Source organism: Notolabrus celidotus, chromosome 1, assembly GCF_009762535.1.
Source record: "Notolabrus celidotus isolate fNotCel1 chromosome 1, fNotCel1.pri, whole genome shotgun sequence".
Classification (NCBI taxonomy): Eukaryota; Metazoa; Chordata; class Actinopteri; order Labriformes; family Labridae; genus Notolabrus; species Notolabrus celidotus.
Genome location: NC_048272.1, coordinates 27,503,838 through 27,527,754, shown reverse-complemented (window position 1 = coordinate 27,527,754; position 23,917 = coordinate 27,503,838). Strand labels below are relative to the sequence as shown.

Genomic DNA, 23,917 nt, shown 5'->3' with positions numbered 1-23,917 from the left:
CTTGTAAGAATATACAACTCTCTATAAATATCTAATCTATATATTTATGTGTTTATTATTCATTTATTGTACTTGTAGGTTCATTGTTTTTGCATCAAAACACAATTAAAATATCCTAGATGTAAAACCTACTTGGCAATAAACCCAATTCTGATTCTGATTCTGATTCTGATTCTGATTCTGATTCATATACAGATTTTCATAGTGTAAGCTGATTATTCTGAGTTTGTGTTTACCAAAATGCAGCATAGAAGAGTAAGGTTAGCCCATAACATGCTGTCAATGAAAAAGAAAAAGATCTGGTCTCAATGTCAATGTAAAAACACAGCAGGTTAGTAGATGAACATGAAGTATAATAGTACAGGTATAAGCCTTCTGAAGCTTGTCTGTCTTCCAAGCATTGCATGAGGTACAGGTATGGACTTTACTTTGCATTCATGTAACTTTAGGTATATTTTGGAGTAACGGAACAAAAACTGATTTTTTTCATGCATATATGACTTCCTAAACTTTAACACATGGCAGAGGATTTAGACTTTTCCTCAAGCATCTTATCTGTAGAAAAATGGAGCAGCAGCATGCAGCGTTTTGCTCCCGATTATGTGCTTTGGATGAACATTTGTGAAGGGTAGAGTGGTCTTACTGTGTTGGTGTTGAATGTTGCTGTGATTTCCTGGTGTGGCTCTTGAGTCTATGTAACCTGTGGGGGGTGTTTGATGTGCCCTAAGGGCGAAGTGAGGTGACTGAGCCCATAAAGAGCTATAAAATAAAGAGGTGTGTGTATGTGTGTGTATGTGTGAGTGTGTGTGTGCGTGTGTGTGTGGGTGTGTGTGAGCCAAAGGACTACAACACCAGCCTGAACCATTAAGCGTGGACAAGACATAAAAGAGGCTATCAAAGAGTGTAAACCACAGATTCCCATTATTGTGTGACATTAGCCCATAGCACACAGTAACCCTTAATGATCCCATGGGTGCCTGCAGCACACTGTCCTTTAATGACTTTCTGGTTGAATGATTGTTGGTTTCTAGGAGCAAAACGCTGCTAGAGACAGAGAAGTGCAGCTCCACGCATGCTGCCTTTGCGTGAATGCTGTTATGTCTTTTTAGAAGCATGAAATGCAGAAGTTAAGCAAATTAATTTTACCGGAATACTATCAAATAAACACCAAATTGGCCTCTGTTTATGTAGGCATCAGACTATTTATGCAGATAGGGTGATCATACAGGGTTGGATCAATTAAAGTAAATTTGGACAGACTGAAACTTCACAGCGCGCTAATTAGGCAGCAAGCAGCTACGCTCAATAAATGTAAATGTATTCCTTTCCTTCCTTCCACTCTGTCTGTTTGTGTGCCTTGCGTCACCCCGAGGAGTTAAACAGAACACTAATTCTTCAACTAATTTCCCCACAACTCCCCACTGGTTTCTCTCCCCGTGTCTCTCTGCCTCCATCCCTCTCCATCTCTCTTCTCACACTGATAGCTTGTCCCACAGGACCCAGCAGTTGCCAGTAATCAAGGAAATCACTCTCAAAGAGCTACAAATAGGTCACTTATCTGATGTCTGGTCTGATCTGACGGAGACAGACAACCAGTTAAGTCCCTTGCATCTGCCTCACTCTGCTATTTCTAGTGTGATTAGTAGCCATTCTAACTGCCATGAGGTACTGAAGTAAGCGGGAGCATGAAAGATAGCTGTAGAGAGAGAGAGAGAGAGAGAGAGAGAGAGAAGAGAGAGAGAGAGAGAGAGAGAGAGAGAGAGAGAGAGAGAGAGAGAGAGAGAGAGAGAGAGAGAGAGAGGACAGAAATCCCAGCTTTCATCATTAGCATTCAATTCAAATGGCTCAATTGAGCAGTTGTCACTCAAGGGATTCCCAGGGCTCTGAGAAGCCTTGCTTCTTCATTTATTCAATTTATTGATATAAAGACTCTTCATTAAGAGACACCAGCAAATGTGACATCTGGTCTCAGGTGGCCTTGACGTGGAATATTTAGCAGGCTTGGAAACACAGACCACATGATGTGTAAGAGCCCCTTTGTTTCCTCTTGGGGCTATTACACCAAAGTGCCAACTACACAGTGTGCTTTGAAGTTCCAGTGAGGAGACAGATCCCACATAAACACACGCTCAGACACGCAGCCGTGCACTTGTCCAAATGCAGAGACACAGAGCCTTGGCGGGTGAAAATTTCATGTGTTTCCCACATGACGGCCCTGTGAATTATTGAACTGAGCCGTTCCTCTTGATCCACGCTTTGGTGTGCACACACAGAATCTCTTACCTGTCCAACACTTCACTACACACACGTACATGGCTACAGCTTTTTCTGCAAGTTCTTTCAACTGAAGCAAATTCTTCATGGTGTGCATCAGTTCATTTCAGATTTGAACTGTGAGGCTTTCACATGTTTCCCTGCTTCACTGATTAGACAGAGGGTTTCTCAAGCACGTTCTCATTACGAAAATGTATGATCTGTCTGTTTTGTCCCACACTATCCACGTGTAATTCAACTAGATGACACTGATGATGATGATGATGATGATGATGATGATGATGATGAGGGTGAATGATCAAATTATGGTATTATTAATGCCTAGATTTTGTCCTTCTTTAATTGGCAGACCTGAATAATAAATGTAATTTGTTGTACAGGATCATTGTCACGCTACAGTGATTACATTACTGATTGATAAGAGCCCTACAATGCTGTACATTACACCTGCAGGCCTCACATAATGGATCATGTGTGAAGCCAGCTCAGGAAATGAATATTGCAGCTGTGAAAGCTTGCAGTCGAGTGCTACAGCGTTTGTGTGGGAGGACCACGTCGGAAATTAAGAGAGAGGGTATCATGTTCAAACAGAGAGATGTTTTATGCAGAAGCCGCCGTCACTGCTGAACGGATGGAGTAATTTCATTTTCATGCATGATCTGCAGCCCCACAGACCAGGAAAATTGCAGAGGAGGGGAAGAGAAAGATAGAGATAAAAAAAGAGCCAAGCCTTCCTTTTACTCCATTTGACTCTGTGATTATTCTCTCAGACTTGTAACCATAGTGATGGTTCAGTCCCAATGGAAAAAAGAGTCAAAGCACTGTCATGTTCAGAAACAGAGGGCAAGGTTAGAGAAAAGATGATATGGAGATATTTGGCACTTGAAGACACATCATCCTGGTCCAGGGTACATAAATGCACAAGCAACCCCATATAGTGGGTTTAGAGGAGTTATTGACTACTTTGATTTGATCCAACAGCTCCTGTCAATCAGAGCTTTTAAAGCAGGAGCACAGTGATCAAGTTACAGGTGCAGCTATTCTAAGTACTCGGTTACTTTGTATTAAGTTTATGACAGCACTGAAGTTGATACTGTTTATGAGGCGTTTATGAGATTCACTGCTGTGGTCATAAGCGGATTTATGAGAAAGAGATCAAATTCTGCCCCAACAAAATCCTCTTCATCAGTATGACTTGACTCTTAATGTATTTCTGTGAAAAGTCTGTAATTACCTCACATACTTGTAGACTTCTTCTCTGAATCTACCTCAAGATGATGGCCTTAAAACAAACGTTGTTCAAGTATAGAATAAATTAAGTTATATGTGTAATCGAATGATGATTTGTCTTAATGTGTGTAGTATTATTTTAGTGAGAGTCTCAAGGTCTTTATTTTATTGTATTATTATATTTATTAAGCTGTGTCTTTGCTGATGACACAATTCAAATCCTTTCAACCCAGAATGAATCATTTAACTTGAGGTTGAAAGTTTTCTCTTGATGTTTATTGTTCGTCCTTGGATGACAGAGCCGGATGAAACCGGTTTGTTTAAAGTATATGCATTACCACACATAACAGCAAACTGCCTTGCAAAATAATGTAGTATTTGAGTTTTCAGGGAAATATGCTCATGTTTGAAATGTGACTGCCCGACCCAGGGGCCACCTCAAAATCCTAAACTATGATTTCCGTGTCAGAGGTTAGACTTTGGTTAAAACCAACTATATTGGCTGTGTTGCAAAAAACACTAGGAGCTGTCTTTGCATATACATTTGGCATGTGTCCTTTTGTTGGTACTTTAAATTGTGGTTTCTGACAACTCAACTCAACTTTATTTATAAAGCACTTTAAAAACGACCACAGCCGAAACAGAGTGCTGTACATAAATAGACAAGCAACACAGGCATAAAACAATTAAAACAACAAAACAATCAAAACAACAGAAACAAAAAAACAATATAAACAATAAATGAAATCAAACCATAAAACACTGAAACAGGAGCAGAGTCTCAAAAAGCAAAGGAATAAAATTAAAATAAAAGGTCTTTGTCTAAAGTTTTTGAAGATTTAGGTTAAGAAGATTTGAATTTGTTTACTCTCGTGTTACTTTTCAAAGGAAAAAAGAATATGACATCCACTGGATAGACTATCGTAGTTAAAACTGGGGTTGGTAGTCAGATTTAGATACACTTTTTGTTATACTGGTTAAAATCATCTTTATGTCCCGATGGCAATCAATACATAATGTGTTGTTAAGAAAGAGGGAAAAAAATACGGAGTCCTGAGGACATGCTACATTCAAATTCATGCTAGTTTTCCGTCGCAGCGGTCGCATGCTCGACTCCCGGCCTCGGCCATTTGCTGCATGCCTTCCCCCACTCTCTACTCTCCACATGTCCTGTCTCTCTTCAGTGTTTCTGTCAAATAAAGGCAAAAATGCCCCTAAAATATAACTTTAAAAAAAGGGTAAATACATGTTGTTCATTTATGCATGAGTAGCCATACTTCATGCCACCCCAGTTAAAGATTGTACCCCAGTTTGGCCACCCCAGTCAAAAATAAGGTGGACAAGCCCCTGGAAACAAGGGGGAATAGTTAGCCTTTGTATTTGTATCAAAGTGTCCCTTTAAATATCTTGGCAAATACTAGAGTGGTTAAATAAATGACAGCTGTAGTAGTGGAAGCTAATGGTTTAGAGCAGCCAGCCTTTGCATGTCTACTTGGTTTTGGTTACATTTTCAGACCACCAATTTGTGTTACATCATATTAATGCTGCTGCAGCAATGTCTGGTGAGACAGTAGTATCCTAAGCACCCATTGAAAATCGATACAATAAGGAGACATGATACAAACTCATCTCCCTCTGTCTTCTTTAAGTCAGCAAGTTGCAGAACAAAAGTATTGCTATTTTTATTGCTGTAGCAATGGAGCTGCTCACACAAACTTGTTCAAGGTAAAATATATCACTCTTTAAATGTCACAGTTTGGATTGTGTGTGAAATAACAGCCAGGTATTAAAGGTGAAACAAGTGCAGTAAGATATAAAGCTCCAGTCAGACTTAGTTAAGAATAACGACATTAATCTTTTTCACATCATTTAGCCAGCCATTATAATTACCATCATTTCTGGCATTAAGGTTATTTTACGCTTGTATACATTTAGCTGAAAAGCTGCTGTGAAGGTTAAAAAAGGACAGAACGTCATCAGGTCAGACCAGATCTTGAAACAGTGGATCTTTTCCCATTTCTGCACATTGCTCAGTTTTCTGTTTTCCCCTTCAGGCTCACAAGCAAGCTTTCAGTAGAAATGTTATTATCAATCTATCTCACAAATATCAGCCCATGTACGCTCGAACCTTTGGCTGTACCTCACAATGTTTTTTTATGTCACTGAGCGTGGAACATTTTGTGCGTCCTGTTGTAAACAAACAAAAAGTTTTCCCCTTTTTTGAACTTGTTTTTCTGTATTTGTCCCCAGATTCGCTCAGATCAGGACAAAGATGTTGGAATCCGCTACAGCATCACAGGAGCAGGCGCTGATCAGCCCCCGAGTGGGATCTACAACATTGATCCCATCAGCGGCAACATGTTTGTCACCCAACCCCTGGACCGAGAGGAGAGAGCCTCCTTTCATGTGAGAAAAACTGAATCTATTTTCTCTGTTTCTATCTCTTTTAGCTCCATTTTCATCACACTCATTATCTTCCAAACCCCTGTGCGAATGTGCCTTTTCCTTTATATTCTACATCTACCTTTCATTCAGCCACTAATGTGGCCCGTCCACCGCAAGTTGGGCCTCATTCAATGATTTGTAGTTTTGTTTTTAGATGCTGTACAGGACTTTCACAGCAGCCTCTCCAGGCCCTGATTGATGCAGAAGCCTGGAATGAAATAATGAATGCCTTGGCAAAACACACAGCCACTTGAGCTGTCATTTAGATTGAAGTTTAGCTCCACAGAGCAGCGTAGGATGGATAGAACGCAGTGATAGAGACAGAGCCGAGGAAGAGTGCAGGAAAACTGTTGTTTGGAGTTAATGAGCAGGTGCAGCTTCAAGTCTGTGCGTACATGTTTGTGTGCCCGCAAAGATTTGTGTGGGCACAAGTCCTGAATGCTGATTCATATTTGATGTGTGTTTATACCATAAACATGGTCTCTCTTTTCCCCATCTCCTCTCACTTTCTGCATGTGTTTCCCTCACCTCCTTTGTGCGCTGCTGCTGTTTTACTTCACCACCCCCAAACATTGTTGCACACTCACCAAAAGCACTTCGCAGCTGTGATGTTCAAAGGTTCAGACTAACAGCTGAATGGTTAGCCTGCATATGGCCCATAAGATTCCCCTTAACCAAACACACACACGCGCACACACACACACACACACACACACACACACACACACACACACACACACACACACACACACACATGGACACACAGACAGGAGGTAGTAGATCTGAGTTCATGACTGGTCCCTCTGGAAGCTCAGGTTAAACAGCTTCGTAAAACAGTGAATTAAATATTCAGTCCACATGAGACTTGTGTTAATTCAGGGCCACTGGTTCATATACCCACATTACAGGTTTCAATTTATATCAGCAAAGACTAACACCTCCACTCAAGGGTAGCACTGGTGTCAGACACACAGCACCCACGTGTCTGTCAGTATGACGGATGGCTATGCTGCTGATAGGGCTAATTCTAAAACACGCTGCTGTCTCAGAGGAAATATAGAATAAAGGAAAGTGAATCAGTGTGCACTCTCAGCATTATGCAACAATATAAACTACAAAACACTTTGTGCAATGACTGTAAACAAACACAAAGCTCTGGGTGATTGTCTTCTTGATGGGTTTGTCTCGTTCTTCTGTGAGGGATCCATTAAGTTTTAGATGAGCCTCTTGTTACTTTGCTTGCTGTGTTCAGGCTCAAGACCCTGCTGTCTCTTGTCTCTCCATACCTGCTCTTTACACTCAACCGGCAGAATGGGATCAATAAAACAAGCAGGTTATTGGTCCCCAGGAAAGTGACCCAGTAAACAGGTCATACTCAACACAGCATGTTGCACGTTTGGTTGAATGAAGCCCATTCTTTGAACGTGTTGAAGATGAACCACTTCAACTTCTTCAGTACCAGCACCATAACTGATGAGCTTTGGATAAATGCTGATACAGAGTGCTGATGGTGTTTAACTAAAAGCTTTATGCCTCAATGTGAGTAGGACAAGGGTTCATTCTATTATGTGTAAGGCAACATCAGGCTCAGCACTCTCTGGAGATAAAACGTTAGGACTTTGCAGTAACAGCATGTAGGTGTAAAACATCTAACACTATAACTCATCCAGGTTGAGTTGCTGAATTTTCCCCATAGGCCCGTTCAATTTAAAATATTAGTGCATCCCTGCTCTCAGAAACCCAGCACAGCTTTTTGATTCAGATACTGATAGTAACACCTGATTAATGACTGATATCAATATTATTATCTCTACATCTCTAATTGACTCCCCCATGGATCCATGCAGTTTGGGATAGGATGAATGATTTGGTGTAGGAGAATGTGTCTATGGTTTGGCTCAGGGGAAATTTAGTCCATTGCTTACTTTCTTTGAACTTGACATGAAGTTCCTAGCGCTGCTACGCTCTCGCAGGCCAAACTTTGCTTGTTAGTTTTGGGTTCAAGTGAAAAAGAGAGACAAGGCTGCTGTTTTTGACAGAGAAGCACCAGGGGAAGTGATCTGTGAGGTGAGGAGAGTGGGTGTTAGCCTGAGCTTCAGTTTTGTCAGACAGATCTCCTTTGAGTCCACAGGGCAAGAGGAGAATTGAGCAAATACAAAATGATATTTTTATATATTTCTTTGTATGAATGCATACGTTTTGGTGCACAGTGAGTGTTTTTGGTGTGTTTTCAATTTATGCATGGTTCATGATTGCTGAAAGTGCTGAAATTGTTCATACCCATTAATATGTTGTGTTACTTGTATTATATCTACTTCGTCACATAAAGTAATCTAAGCTTTTCCTCAATCCATCTCAAAGCTCTCCTGAGGAAATTTTGAGCTGCTTACGAATCAGACTGACATTAATATTGATGCCTTATTATGACCTACAAAGCAAACAAACCATCAGTGATACGACTGAATATTTCCATGTAGTTATTTTGAGGTCTACCACTGGCAGAGAGTGAGAGTCACAAAGTTACATTGGTAATGTGCTGCTGCTGCCTATTTTACATTTCCTATGTCAAGTATTGTCAATCAATGTTAAAGAAATCAAGGGGGGGGGGATTTTTGTTACAAAACAGAACTTACAAAGAGGCTCCCCTCTGTCCACTGGGGGCACCAAAATCTGCACAAACCAAAGGTTTCTCACAGGAGCTTTAATTTTAATAGGTATTAAATAAAGCATCTTTTTATTTTGTTATTCATCTGACAGCTCACGTAAAGTGTAGTTGCACATAGGCCCCATAACTGTGTACTACATTATGTGCTCAGTCCCTTCTATTCTCATATCAAGGAACTCCTCGAGGGAATTTTTCACTTAACTTGTTCAAAACCTCTGACTCAAGGATAAACTGATTAGCTCTCAGGAGTCACAGTTTAGAGGCCAATATTTGGTCAACAATTTGAAATAACAGTATGAAGTGATGATAGCTTTTATCCCAAGGTCTCAAGTCAACCCTACTGTGACTTCACATGTCTTGAAAAACAGCTCTGATCTGGCCCTGATCATTGTCCTGATTCAATGAACACAATATCTTAGGGGCAACTTTTAGCTGACAGGAACAGAGTCTGCTGACAGTCACATGATCAATGCAGAAAGTTATATCTATTCATTTACCATCCAAGCATGTATCCTGCCCTGTCCTCTTTCTTGTCCCTGCCAAAATTATAGTCAGTCAGTCTGCGGAAAACACTGGTGGATGTTCAGTGCATCTTAGTTTGAGGTACAGAACTGCAGAATGGTTATCTAGTTGGAGTATGTCAGTTTATCATGTGTATACACCACTTACTGTACGGAATGACTATCCATCCCGTGAGAGTAACCTCTTCTGATACTCCACCTGAGGTTTTTATCTTTCCTTTTTTTTAACCTACAGGCTTTTGTTTTATTTAAGGTTGAGTGTCTATACAGAGGGTGTTGTATGACTGTCAGAATGTAAAGCACTTGAAACAAATTTGTGATTTTTAAAATAGCTATCCCTAATCTATAGGGATTGATATAAATTAAATATGTGTTGGGCACCAACAGGGATTTCAAGCTCCACAAAAAATGTCACATTTGGCCCCACCATGGAAATACCAAAAGTGTTTTAAAACTTGCCTCTGTCAGTCATGGGCCCTTAAAATCATTTTACCTCATTCCTCCCATTTGGGGCCCCTAAGCCTAATAGTGCTTGGTTCTACTTTTTAATAGAAAAGAGAAGACACTAAACACAGATGGAATATGCCATTGAAAAAAAGGTGTTTTTAGAAGTTTGTTTTCATAAGCAGCTTGTTTGAATTAACGTTAAATGTGCCTTCTACACAACCATCACCCTATGTGATAAGTGCATACGAGGTAGTAAATTCCCTTCTGTAGTTTAATGGAAAAGGTTCAAGGTTTTATATTGAGAGGTTGTTGGCTTTAGCAGCAGTAGCCACAATATTTATGCAGAGGAAGTACAAAGCACCACACAGAGAACAGACCTGTCAAGGCTTTCTGGAGTGATAAAAGGTGGTTATATAGTAGGTAAGGAGACCTATTTTGGAGAACTACATACAAACTGTATTCCTCCTCTGAGTTTGGTCCAGCCATACTAAAGTTTGCGATGCAGAATACTGATGCAGCCTCACAGACACAGGTTTGCTGTCTGCACAGAGCACACACTTCTCTAGGCCCTCAGATCACATTTCCAATTCCACCATGGCGCACACAAAGTGAGACACACACACAAGCAGATGCACACAGATGTGAGTATAGAAATATTTACATTACAGAGGTCTAAGAAAATGTGCAGGAAAGAACACACTCCAACCCAAAAGCAGAAAGGAGAAAACATACACACACTGAAAAACACACAGTTTAACACAAAGGAGAATACATAGTCATTACCATTCATTTGCACACACATCCATGCAGTGAAGAGGTCACACAAATCACAGCCACACATCCCTCAGTGTGCAGTGTTCACAGCTGAGAAAACAGATTGGGCTTGTTTGTTTGTTGAGTCTCCTCTCCATGTTTGTTTGCTGTACTCCAGCCAATAGAAAACTAGCATCTTGAGGATCATTAAGTGGCTAAAGAGGCCTCTTTTGATTGGCTGTGTGTGTCTCCTCAGCGTGTGTCTGTGCGATGTGTAAGCGTCCGTGTTAATATGCGTAAACATGTGTCTGAATCACTATTTGGATGGGCGTCTGGGTATGTTTTGATACATCCTTGACAGGCAGGCACAAAAGCCGACATGATTAGTTGTGTTTCGGTGAAGGCAGGTGCCGCCATTCAATTTCTCATGTCACCCAACAAAACATCACGACTCCCTGTGAATAGGCTGGCAGGCAGATCCTCCTCCACTGTGTTGTTGCCGACAAAATTGTTTGCTGCCAGTGTGTCACTTGTAGCCAGAATGAGGAGCCCTCTCCCCTTACCAAGCCACACTGTGATTGAATAACATTTCTGTAGAGGATATGAATTTCTAGGCGATTGAATGAAGGTAATGTAAGTCGCAGTGAACAGAGCCGCTTTGGTTGCAGGGCTATTACAAAGCTTTGCGTTATGTTAGATATCATTAGCAGGGATTGGTGGGGAGAGGAGGGTGTGTAGCAGCAGCGGTGGAGATTAAGACATCCCACTGTAGATGATGATTGCTTTTGTCAGTCCTCCCTGTTCGAGCCCCCACACCCCCACACTGCCTCTTTGTGTTTTCATCTCTCATTTACTTGCACAAGGCTCAGTCACTCTGCTCCTCTCCTTCCCATCTCCAGTGCTTTTTTCCTGCACTGCCTTTTTCATTTATTCCCTTCCTCTTTTCTCCTTCTATTCTCACACTGTGAATTCAGAAGGAACAGCTCATCAGTCGGTACATCCTTCCAAATGGCGGGCTTTGTCAAACCAAACCGAGGCAAACATCCCCCCTTCCAGAAAAAAAAAGCCACAGCTTGAGAAGCAACACCTCCCTGATATTTCTCAGGCCTCTGGCTGTGCTAACAACCAAATAGGTGTTGTTTGTGTGTCTGGAACATTTCGCTACGCTGCCCTGTTCAGTGTTGTTGTAATCCGTGCCAAGACACCAACAGGATACTTATGCCCTGTTGGCAAACAAGGAACAGAACATTTGCTAGTTGAATGAAGTTGCCAATTAGCAAAGTCAAAGTTGTTCTATGTGCTGAGTTCTCATCCAGACAGTCTGCAGAGTTTCATATCAATCAAGCAAGCAGCTTGTTGTCAGTCAGGCTACATTTGGAATATAAAGTCAAGCTCATAACTAAAGTAGAATGTTAATGATTTGTTCTTTATCTGTGTGTTTTTGTATACCCACAGCTGCGAGCCCATGCAGTCGACATGAACGGAAACCAGGTGGAGAACCCGATCGATCTGTACATCTATGTGATCGACATGAACGACAACAGACCTGAGTTCCAGAACCAGGTGTACAACGGCTCTGTGGCTGAAGGCTCCAAGCCAGGTAAGATTATTTAGACTCATTTGTGAGGTAACATGGGGAGAAGTAGGTCTGTTGAAACGTTAATATCCTTTTTCATGTTTGGAGGGAAAAACAGGCATGTGGCATCCAGAATTACAATCTGACACTTTTCTTTAACAAGGCTTATTTTACCCAACAGCATCAGCAGGCAGATTTACCTGAGGCAGAAAACACTCAGCAAACTGTACAATATTTGGATTATGTTACTGTAATTTGTATTTTTTAAAGAAAAACTGCATTTATTTCCTATTGTTGGTGAGTGTGACTGCATGCAGAAGTCTTACGCTTCTTTGAGTTTATAAACCCTCAGACCAGGCAACTTTAAATCTATAATCGATGAAGTAAAGTGTTTTCAGTCAACCAGAAAAAGTATCTAACAAGAGAAGAAAGCAGAAAAAGTCTGTGGCAAAAATCTAACAGACTCAGCCTTGCTAACAAAGCAAAGCTTGCACTGTGAAGAAGCGCTTCCTCCTTTTGTTATTGACTAATATGATCTCAGACTGCACGTTTTGTTCAGTTCCAATTGACTGAGTCATCATGAAAACCATAAAACACCTTTGATACAAGCCTCTAATCATTTTCACTTGTAACCATTGAAATCAATGCACGTTAAATCAGCACTTTTACTGGCGTTTGTAGCCTCTGTGCTGTGCTCAGCAGAAGATTATTAGTGCAATAATCCATTTGAAGCTGTGCTTTGGACTGATTTATGAATAGCTAAAAGGTTTTATTGGATTAGTTTAAACTACTAGCAACTGTGAGAAAAAAATGTTTAATGTAGTACACAGCTTCTTTAAGATGATTTTACACCTTTTACTTTTTAATCTATGGGGGTCTTTATGGGTCATTCTACTTCAGTCAGTTTGAAAGATCACACAATCTTTTTTCCAGTCTGTTTTTAGACAGGCCTTCAGACATCCTTCATGATTTAATCTCAAGTACAGAATCTCAGAATCGAGTTGCACATGGGGGGCCAACCAACATTTTAAGTGTGAACTCATCGTGACTTTTGAAGTTTTTGAGCAGTTCAGACAAGGGCAAGCTCATGTGATATTTGTGATGGTGTCTTGGCTGGATGCATCATTATCAGATTCTGCAGAGCATGAAGAGATGTAGACCTTCCCTCAGAATCAGAAGACAGAGTTGTGGTCAGTGCAAAGCTAGAGACAAGAGCAGAATGTGCAAGTAGCTCTCATGTCTCGACTGGAGGAACTCTTGTTCTAACAATCAGACCCTGAGGACCTGTGTTTGTCTTCACAGCGTTCAGATATTGTTCTGCTGCAAAGTTTAATCTCAGGGGGATTTGTAAACAATATAGAACGGCATTGTGCATGCGTGTGTAGGTGTGTGTGTGTGTGTGTGTGTGTGTGTGTGTGTTTGTGTGTGTGTGTGTGTGTGTGTGTGTGTGTGTGTGTGTGTGTGTTTGTGTGTGTGTGTGTGTGTGTTGTGTGTGTGTGTGTGTGTGTGTGTGTGTGTGTGTGTGTGTGTGTGTGTGTGTGTGTGTGTGTGCGCGCGTGAGTGTAGCGGTTACTCTTCAGTGGAGCATGGCTCTATATACAGAGCTCCTAATTAGCGAGGGCAACCAGACATTCCAAAAGCTGCTTTCTTCATTTTTTTCATGCTGATACTCTGCTTCGTTTAAAATGAGAGCGACGACGACAAAGGTCTTTGAATTTGGTTTTGTTTTGAACAGAATGCAGTCTGTGATACCAATTAACAAGAAATATATTAGCCTTGGCTATGTAATTGTTGTGCCCTTCAGTAGGAAGTCACTGCCAGGTATTATTTGTTCGTGCAGCACACAGTGTCAGGTGCTTGGAGTTTGGTATCAAAAAAGCATATTGTGTTGGAGCGCAGCGCTTTAGTCTTCCTTTGCAAAATCATTGGTCTCTGAATGATGAACTTTAATTAGGAAAATAGGCTGCAAAGCCATGTTGGCCTAATTGCCTGTTTATTCAAAGAAAACAAGAAAGAGTGCCATTCATCGAAAGTGTAGGTTCAAAGTGACATTTTATACTTTTCTGGCCCATTTAAGCCTTTAATTTATCCTCCACAAGTTAATTATGTTACTGACTCATTATGGGCCCAGTTTAGAACTCAAGTTAAGTGCTAAACTGTTTGATTAAAGTCAGTTTACATACCCACTATCTCTGCTTCTAATAGTGTACAAGGACAATTGTAAGATGGCACTTGTTTCTTTATGCACCTTTCTTTACACAATAGAAACTCTGTTACATTGGATCACAAAGCCCAAGGTAACTGAAAATGTCAACCTTCAGTACAAGCACTTAGGGCGGCTTTGGATGCTCAAGAATTTTCACACCTCTTTTCTTTTATTCTTTACATTCACCAAACAAAGAAAATGCTTATTCACTGTTATGAACCAATAAAGCACTGCCCCTGGCTTCTTTGGCTCAATCACTTAAACTAACCTTTCATATAAGCCTGAAATCTAAAGTGATTATCAAGAGAGGTACCAGGTAAATAGGGAGCAGTTAACACATGCACAGATCTATTGGTATACATGCAGAATTTGCATGTGGCTTGGATCACCCTGTGGAATCTGAAATGACCGCAGAAACTCCTGAGGCGTCACTCCAGGTGATACGTTCTCTTTCCATCCTGGCAGCAGCTGGTGTGTTGAATCACAACAGTGCAGCTGACAGGTGCTGCTCGGGGCAGAGTATCCAGAGATGCTGCTGGAATATCTCAATTCTCCGTCTCCCTCTGCCCTCCAGATTCAAACCTGGCTGAAAGATCAAAGAATCCACTATATCTGCTACTAAATGCAAAAAACAGTTACAGTCGTGATCCAATTTATCATAAACTTCTCACTGCGTGTTTACACCAGCACACATGGGGCACAATCATAAAAACAGCAAAGAAACACTTCACTTGTGTTCACATTTTTATATTTCAAATTCCAGGGCTATGAGCGATGCTATACTCAAGAGGGTTGTCGGTATTATGAATCATTTTCCAAAAAGAATATTTCAGTATTATTTTCAGCACAATGAAAAACCAGCAAGCATTTGAAAGCATATTTTCTCACTAACCTCTTGAAGCTGTCAAAACAAAATGAATTTGTACACTTCACTTGGCACTGCGACAGAAGTCTCAGCAGCAGAGATCTGAAAAAGCTTGGCTAAGAAAGGAATTATGTGCATGGTTATACACCACAAGTGTTAACTGTGAAATCTTAAAATTCCATTAAAGGTTGGAGAATTTCACCCCAATTTGATTTATTTTGGGGGGATAAAAGGTGAAACTGTTTCAATTAGTAAAAGCTGCAAATCAATTTTAATATGAAGCTCTTGCTCTAATGGCTTGAAGCAAATTCTGGTTTCAAGCTCATCAAAAATGTGTTTATGTGTACCTTTATCTGCCCTTTTTTAGCAACAAAATGAAACATGATGGTGTTGAAAAGTTAATTGCATGGTTGCATACCAAAGAAGAGGAGTGAGAACAAATGTGTTTAAAGGACAGTTTGCACTTCATTTTCAGTGTGCACAATGAGTAATACAAATAAATGGATTTCAGAATGTCAAATATTTCTCAATTATTTGAAAAAATCTGTGGAATGGTTGATGTTTCTATAAAATCTGTCCATCACTATTTCTCTTTAAATGCCAAGCAAAGAGGGGGCTCTATTTTTTGAGCTAAAGTAGTATCACACTCTGTATCTACAGACCCAGATATCAAAGGTTCTCTGAAGCATTACAACAGATCTTCACATGTGACACTGCATGACAGCCTTCAAAGAGGGGGGACCAACAGGGAACAGGCCTTATCACGGCCACCAGATGTTAATGTTCACCAGCAGATCCGATCAAACCTTCAGCCAGGATCAGTTTGAAACGGCTTCATTTGTCACTCTGCCACTGGGCTCCAGCTCAGCAACAAATAAACCTGTGACTAATAGAATTAAATTTGTTTAGGTAATCAAATATAACAACACGTGACAGTATAAGCTATCTGATATTTAGCTCTTGTTAATAACAAACAAACTGGATTCAGTCTGAAAAGATGATTATCAAAGGACAACCAGCTCAGCCTGCTACAATGTGAGCAGACAGGTTAGAACGGTAGAGCTCAATACTAAATTTAACAAACATTACACACACATTTGAAAAAATGTGAAACAGAGTCACTACAAGGATGTGAATATCTGTAAAACCTTTAGCACCAACATGGAACAGTCCTTTCGTTCTGAAAGGTCTCCGATGAGGACTTGTCGACATGGCGTGACTCCCGCAGAAAGCTCTCGTGTTCCATCTCTGCAGCGCACCAAGAACATCTGCCCTGCCATGTCCTGTCGTTCTCCCTTCCTCGACTCTGACAGCAAGTCATTCCCTTTTATGGTCAGTCTTTCTTAAAAGGGCCTTCGGAAATGAGTGTGCAAGATCAAAACCAGCAGCTGAGTGCCTCCTCTCACAGTCGATTTGCCCTCCCAAGGGGGACGGAGGATGAGACTCTCGCTCTTTCTCTCTCCTGAAGAGTTTGCTAACAGTTTCAGTGAGATTTAAGAGACTTTTTCCCTCCGTTTTGCCTGAGGGGATAATTAAGAATTGGCACACAAGGGGAGAGATGGCGTGATGGAGTCAGAGCAGAGTTGGAGGAGAACAGAGATGTTTCAGTCAGTGTTGGACATGGGCTTGTAAACAGGTGGTTGTCACTGGGCTTCTAACTGTTATATCTATGTTTATCACTGAGGGAACACAGATATCAGATCAGGCATGACTGTTGCATCCCCATTTCAAAATTCAGGATTATGATTGTAGTTTAGTAAGCTTTTTTTCCCAATTGTTTTCTCAATGCAATCAACATGTATTAGTGTGTCCATTGTGTCTATTTAGTAGTCAGTATCATAAAATGAGCATGAAGTGCTATCAGCTCAGTAAAACAAGTACCAGTGCCTATAATTTCAGTATATCTCGTCATTGCATTTTGCCACTGGCTTGCAGTCAAATCCCAACTGAATCTATGTCTTGTGTTAACAAAATAATCAAGAGTTTTCATATTTATTACACTGCTTTCTGCAGAGTTTATGGTTCCAGAGGTATTTATTACATGGTACATTTGAACGTAAGAGAGTTATTTTACATGTAATACGTGTAAGATTCAGAACAGATGCTCATCTGTAAGCCTCTGCAATCTGGGTCTGCCATTGACTGAATGATCTACTCATGACAACCCTTTTTGCTCACACGCAAATATATGAGTGTGCTCTTAGATCCAGCTAAATCCATCAGGAGGGAGGGGTACTCTCTCTGAAATCTGCAACTTTTTCACCTCACTCATTTCAAATTCACAAGTTTTTCAAGTGCATCTGCCAAGCAATTAATCAATTAATCCATATTTTAAATCTCAAAAGCTATACAAGGAGACTTTACACACAGAGCATGTCTACCCTTACTCTTTGGGATGTAATTTACAGAGACCCAACATAAATATATCTATAAACAAACATTTGGCTTAAGTGGATAAAGAAAAATGTCCCTTTAACAGGCGAAACCTCAAGAAGAACCAGTCTTGGATAGCAGAGAAAGCAAGATAGAGAAAAAAAGAAAGACAGAAAGAGAGATGGATGGAAAGAGATAAACAGACAGACAGGGGGTGTATGAGGCCACTATAAAGGATCAAGACATTTTAGAGTAGACAATGAAAACAGAACAGCAAACATTGTCTACACAGAAATCAAACAAGAACTTACCTGCAAACAGAACTCTGGAGTTTTGAAAAGCATTCCTTCTTTTCTGTGACACAGACTGGAGTGACGTAGCCAGGCTTGTTCATGTTTAGCTGTTTGCCCTTCAGCCTTCATTTGTGTCTGGATAAGAGTTCACATGGTAAGGATGCACAGGCCATCATGAAGCAACAGTGATCTAAGTAAAAGCAGCATTTGATCTGGCCTTGCATCCTGTTATCAATGCTGCCAGTTTTGACTTTTTCTTCACACCCTCTTTGAATAGTTTGGATGATTTGACTGTGTCCTCGTGTCCTCAGAGAACCGCTGGCTCCATTAGAGGCTCTTGTGTGAACTCTGTGTGTCCCCTTCTTCATTTCCCCCAAGATTCACCAGGTTTCAACCTTTTCTCTTACCTCTCCACCTCTACTTCTCTTCTTGCGTTCTATCTTCTGTACGACTGCCTCTCTTTCAACCTCTATCTCCCCTCCACTGATGAGAGTTATTATCCTCTTACACCATCCACCCCCTCGTGCTCCCTGACTTCCTCTTGTACTCTTGCTTTTAGTGGTCTTTGGAAACCCTCTCACCTCTCTTCTCATCTTTATTCTCTCTTTTTGCTTTGCAGTTTCCTCCACTGCTTGCTGTCTTTGAATCTCTGTGTATCTATTTCTCTGTTATAGCCCTATCTCTATCCATCTCCTCTCTTTTTTCCATCTTCTTTCTTATTTAGAGGCAGATGTTGACTCTGCTTTAGGCAGCAGATAGACTGAGCCCACCAATGAGCTTGCAATACGTAAGCAAAATGGCCAACTGTTTGTGTCCCCGCTACTAGTTGTATTTTCAGCTCTAGCGGTTTTGGTGGAAAAGCAATTAGGATTTGGAATTAGTGCTCAAATTAAAGAGGAATTAAACGAGCTTGGAGATTAACCCTTTCAGGCATGGCAAACCCTGTTTGGATCTTAAAGCACACCATCATCATAGAAGTGAATCCTCCTCAATTAAATGAAGGGTAGCAGCACTGACATGTGATCCCCCCCCCCCCCCCCCCCCCTCCCCCCCCCCCCCACCACCCACACACACACACACACACACACACACACACACACACACACACACACACACACACAGAGAGAGAGAGAGAGAGAGAGAGAGAGAGAGAGAGACAGAGAGAGAGAGGACTAGAATCATTGGTTATTGAAGCTACCCTCTCTGGAATAGCAGTAATTGTTTTGTAACATCCTGTCTTCTCTTGGACTCTTTTTTTTTTGACAAACCCTTCTATGACACTTAATGAGGATTGAAACAAATTATGAGGCTACAATTATTCTGTTCATGCAGGCTGTCTCAGGAATGATGGTGCCATCAACACCCAATTATGAGAATGGCGACACCTGTAACTAATCAAACACACAAGGGAGAGCTGAATCTGCCAGAGTCCAGCATCTATCCTGCTTCAAATGTGATATTTACAATAATGAATGGACCGTATCTAACTAAAGTGGCTTGTTTATAACCTCTACTGAACAAAAAAAAAGAGCTTTTTGAAAACAGATGTTAATTGATAGAAGGTAATGTTTGAAAATGCAGTTTTTTGCCTTCAATACACTATAAGACTGAAAAGGGTAATATCCAGGACACTTCAAAGAGGCATTGTTTGTCTCTCCAGTGAAGTCAAGGGTGACAACCCCTGAATTTGCCTTGTCAGAGGCAGCACTTACAGTATATTTAAAGTAACTATTTAGGTGATGTTTAACAGGTTGTTAGTAGCTTCCCTGCATTTCAAAGTGGAACATTTTCTTACCTCACACGGTGACTTTGGTCAAATATCTTCTTTTTGTTTTCTTAAAAAATCAAGTTCAGCAGATTAAAATGTTGCTATTCTTGAGTTACCATTCAAAGTTGAAGATTGTATATAACATTTTTCGTATTCAGAAGTTAAAGTAGAATATGATTTGTGGAGATAACTCTCCCAGGTTTCAGCTATGCCAATGTTTACCACACCTGGCCACGCCGACAAAAGGTAGTGCCACAGTTTGGCCATCACAAAAAAATCTGGCTCTGCCACTGCTTCTCTCCACAACTCTCCCAGTTTCTACCTATTTTCTGAAGTCCAAGAGAACCATACAGTCTTTTACCTCCCCATCATGTTTGCTGCCAGTTTGCAGCTTGCTGTTCGGGGTGCACCTATTAGTTATTGACAATGGTCACTTAGAGACACAATTTGCATGAGAAAACACTTAAAACCTGTAAAAATATTAAACATGTTTGATTTTATTATAACACCAAAACAAGAAAAAGACTGCCTTAAAACAGTCCAGATAGAGTTTTATGACCACCTCACTCCAAGCAACCACAATCATGGGCACACACCCAATTTTACACAAAACTCTCAAGATTAATTCCACTTTTTATCATTTGTCTGTGACTTGAGAAATTGTTTGAAATGTCGTTTGGTGTAAGGCCAGCAATAGGTTCCTGCTGAGCATAAAAACTACCACCTCCCATGGTGCACACTGAAGTAACAAGAGTGCTAATGCGTCAGTCTTTGAGTCACTTACTGCAGCCTACTAAAATTAAACAGAGGTATAATTTTAAAACCATCAGAAATGCTATCAAAATTGTAAGTCTCCAATTAAATCAGAGAAGAGATGAGGCGTTAAACTCACAACTTGGTCTTGTACTCTGTTTTCTTGTTTATTTGCTTGTTTGTTTGTTTGTCTGATTGTTTGTTTGTTTGTTTGTTTTTTCTGAATTCAACTGCTGTGTCCTTGTCTGCCTCTATTCTAAATCTCCTACTTACACTGTCTACTCATTGAAGCATGTTAGTACTGCAGCCATCTCATCTCCCTGCAGTCTCCCTCCTGCAAGCTGACAGTCTTCCCTCTCAGTAGCAGCAGCAGCAGCGGTAGCAGCGTTTAAATGGCTGCCTGATGGAAAGTGACATTTTCACAGAACCCTGTGAGAGAGGCGAGGTGATCTCTCTTCTTTCTAGCACAAAGTGCTCCTAATTGCCTGGTCGCATTTCTAGGCCCAACTGACAAACTCGTGCAAATCAATAATTCTGCTGAGGGAAGATGCTGGGACACAGAGCGTCTCACCCTGATACGTGCCGAGAAGACACACACAAGCACGTGCATTTAGATGCACACATGTACCAGAGATTAATATACTCTTCACCCTCACACACCCACACACACACCCTCCCCCTCACCACCTCCATGCTGTCTGCCTTAAATGGCAGTGTTTATCCGTGATTCTAAGACAAATAGGGAGAGAGCATCGGAGCATTAAGGGCAGCCACGGAGCCGCTGAAGGCTGAAATAATGGATGGTGGAAATGGCAGAAGACCCAGCGCTGCTCATTACTAAATGGACTCTGCAGAGGTGGAAACTTTGGCCCACCAGCTTTCTATATACAAAGGACAAAACAGCCCAGCTTAAAATGGGGGCTTATTTAATGGTTTTGTGTTTTTGTGCTCTGCTCTGTAATGGCCCTCACTCTGAAAGTTGCTTGCAAAAAGAACAGAGAATGTCACAGCAATTTGCAAAGTCTGATTGACTTGTTTCTTGTTTATAAATGTGTCTGTTGTCTTCAGAGCCTGCTTCCTTCTCTTTGATATTCTCCTCAAATTCATTAACAGTAATTGGCTTACAAGAAACCTTCATTATACCACACGTGTTTCAAAAAGCAGTGCATGTGTGTGGAGGACCTTGAAAAGCACATCCTAGACTTTTAATGAATGTCGCCTGCTTGTTTTTCCGTCTACATTTTTTCCTTAGCTGAACTCTTTTAGTGCTGTGAGCACTGATGTACATCGTCAACTGCCTCAGAATATTCTACCTCACTGTGACTCTGGCTCTCCCCCACTAACTAACTTTCTGTCCTCAGGCTCGTCTGTGATGCAGGTGACAGCCACCGACTCAGACGACTCCACCACAGCCAACGGCATGGTGCGCTACCGCATCCTCTCTCAGACGCCCCACAGTCCCATCCCCAACATGTTCACCATCAACAGTGAGACTGGAGACATAGTTACGGTGGCAGCTGGCCTGGACAGAGAGGTCAGTGAATGCACCATGTGCCTTTAATCTTGTCATTTCATCAATCTGTGAATGATTTATACCCACTCAGCCACGTGCTGAATGTAAAAGATCCAATCTCAACTATTATTCAGCCAGATAAAATATGGTTATGACGTCAGTGTGTCAGAAAACACCATTGTTGTATTATGATTTGAAAAAGTTTATTTTATAGTTAAAATAATATAATAGTATTTCTTCAAATTGATTTTCCAGCAGTATTTTTTAAATATAGTCTACGTACTATATTTTTTATTACAAAATCAAGAAATGGCTGATTACACGCTTGATGGTAACAAGAAGGTTCAGAGACATTGTAAAGAGTTCGCTTTTAAACATTCTCTACAAAGGGAAGAAAAAGAAGACTGGGCATGTGCTGGTACTTTGGCTGTGTGGCTCTGACCGTGACAGTGGAAGGAGCCCTGGATGCTGACATAGTTGATGATTACCTGACAGACACTGACCTCTGCAAGAGCGGGATGGCTGATGTTGGTGAGCGGTAGGCTAACATACAGGGACTTGAGGGTTGTCATCCTACTCTACCCTTTGATTTTTTATAATTGGTGACTGTGATGCACTGGTATACAATCAACTTAACCATGATGTATACTGGAAAACCGTACAGTTTTGTTCGGTAAGAGTTGGGACGCTGTGTAAAATGCTATCAACTTTTGACACAGAGTCCCAATTCTTAGGGAATTGGTTTCCCATTGCAATCTGGTCTAAACATAGATGTTTGATCAACATCTTCAGACAGACATTGTAAAAATATTCCCTTTTCTCCTGGGTTTTAACTTCTTTTCAACGTTGGCCACAGACTTCTTTTGGAGGTTTTTCAATGGAAAAATGCTCACTGGGAAAACTTTGGCTGAAATCCAGTGACTGATTGCAATGATTGTGATGATTTCACATTATTAATCTCTTGGCCATTACAGTTTTCTCATCAGGAGTTAAAGATAGCTGGATTAAGTTCTCAGTTTCAGGTCCCTGGTGCCAACTTTACATCTTGGACGCATGCAGGATTGTTCCTTCTCTACAACTTCTTAATGCTCTTAGAAAGACAGAAGAAAGAGATGAAAGTAGACTTTGCAACATTTTAATTTTAATTTTTTGGATTCAGGAAGAAGAGATGTTTCCATACGCTAAGCCAAGCCCGGTGTAGAAAGAGAGCAAATGAGAATATTTCCCAAAATGTCAAACTATTTATTAAACCATCCAGCCACAAAGAAACCAAGACTGACTTTATATTTGATACACTTGATCTATCGACTTGCTACTGCTGCCATGTCCTGCTCATTAAGGATAAGAGATTGGAAAGACAGCTTTTCAGCAGAGCACTGTTTAGTGATTCACAGCAGCTTGTGTCTCTGTGGAAAGAGAGAATTGAAACCAATGAAATCACCTGAAAGCTACAATGATAGATGCTTTCCAAGACTAAATCTTGGATTTAACACCTTGATGTTGAACATTTTGGCTGTCATTAAATCCAATTATAAATCCACTTCTAATTAGAACTTTAAATATAAAACAGTTTGTGAGATCATAAACTTAAAATGAAGTTGCTTTTATCCACAACAAGCCTATCATATTTCAATGGTCATTGAACAGTCATTTGATATAAAACAAATTTATTTTATGTAAAAAGAAAAAATTAATTATAATTCTGGAAACAAAGTACATTTAAACAGTCTGACTGGTATTTCAACCAGCAAGTACCAGAGCTCCTCAAAAATCCTCAACCTCTAACCTACAAAAACAAGGATAGCTCTCAAAAGCATTTGCATGTTATAACAAAAAATTAACTGGTTCATTTGAGTAATTTCTATGTTTTGTCATCGTGTTTATAAGTCAGTATTGGGCTTGTATGATTTTCTCTGGGTATAAAGCAAAGCAGAAATAATGACCACAGAAACTCAGCACCTCTCTGCCAAAGAGGTCGCAGGAGCCTCCCTTTTATTGTCTTCTTTTGTGTCATCCACTGCGGCTGTGTGCGTCTGTTGCTTGCTGTAGTTGTTTGCCAACCCACACACCAACAACAACAACAGCAACATAATTCTCCCTGCTCCATCTTATTCTCCTAATGAGGAGGGTCACGCAGGGTCAGCTCATGTTTATCCCAAGATGCATCAGGTGACTTTTAGTAACAGTATTTCATGGCAGATTGTTCATAATGGAGTTTGCACTCATACAAACATA

The 23,917-nt window shown here is 40.7% G+C and overlaps 1 protein-coding gene across 2 annotated transcripts in view; it reads left to right on the top strand.

Moving 5' to 3' along the window:
• cdh4 (cadherin 4, type 1, R-cadherin (retinal)) overlaps positions 1-23,917 on the top strand; it is a 265,554-nt gene that overhangs the window by 208,721 nt on the left and 32,916 nt on the right. For both annotated transcript variants that reach the window (XM_034686336.1, XM_034686407.1), the window contains 3 exons: positions 5,755-5,910; positions 11,791-11,935; positions 21,531-21,703. In XM_034686336.1, the coding sequence (XP_034542227.1) occupies positions 5,755-5,910; positions 11,791-11,935; positions 21,531-21,703 (474 nt within the window). The remainder of the gene's footprint in view (positions 1-5,754; positions 5,911-11,790; positions 11,936-21,530; positions 21,704-23,917) is intronic.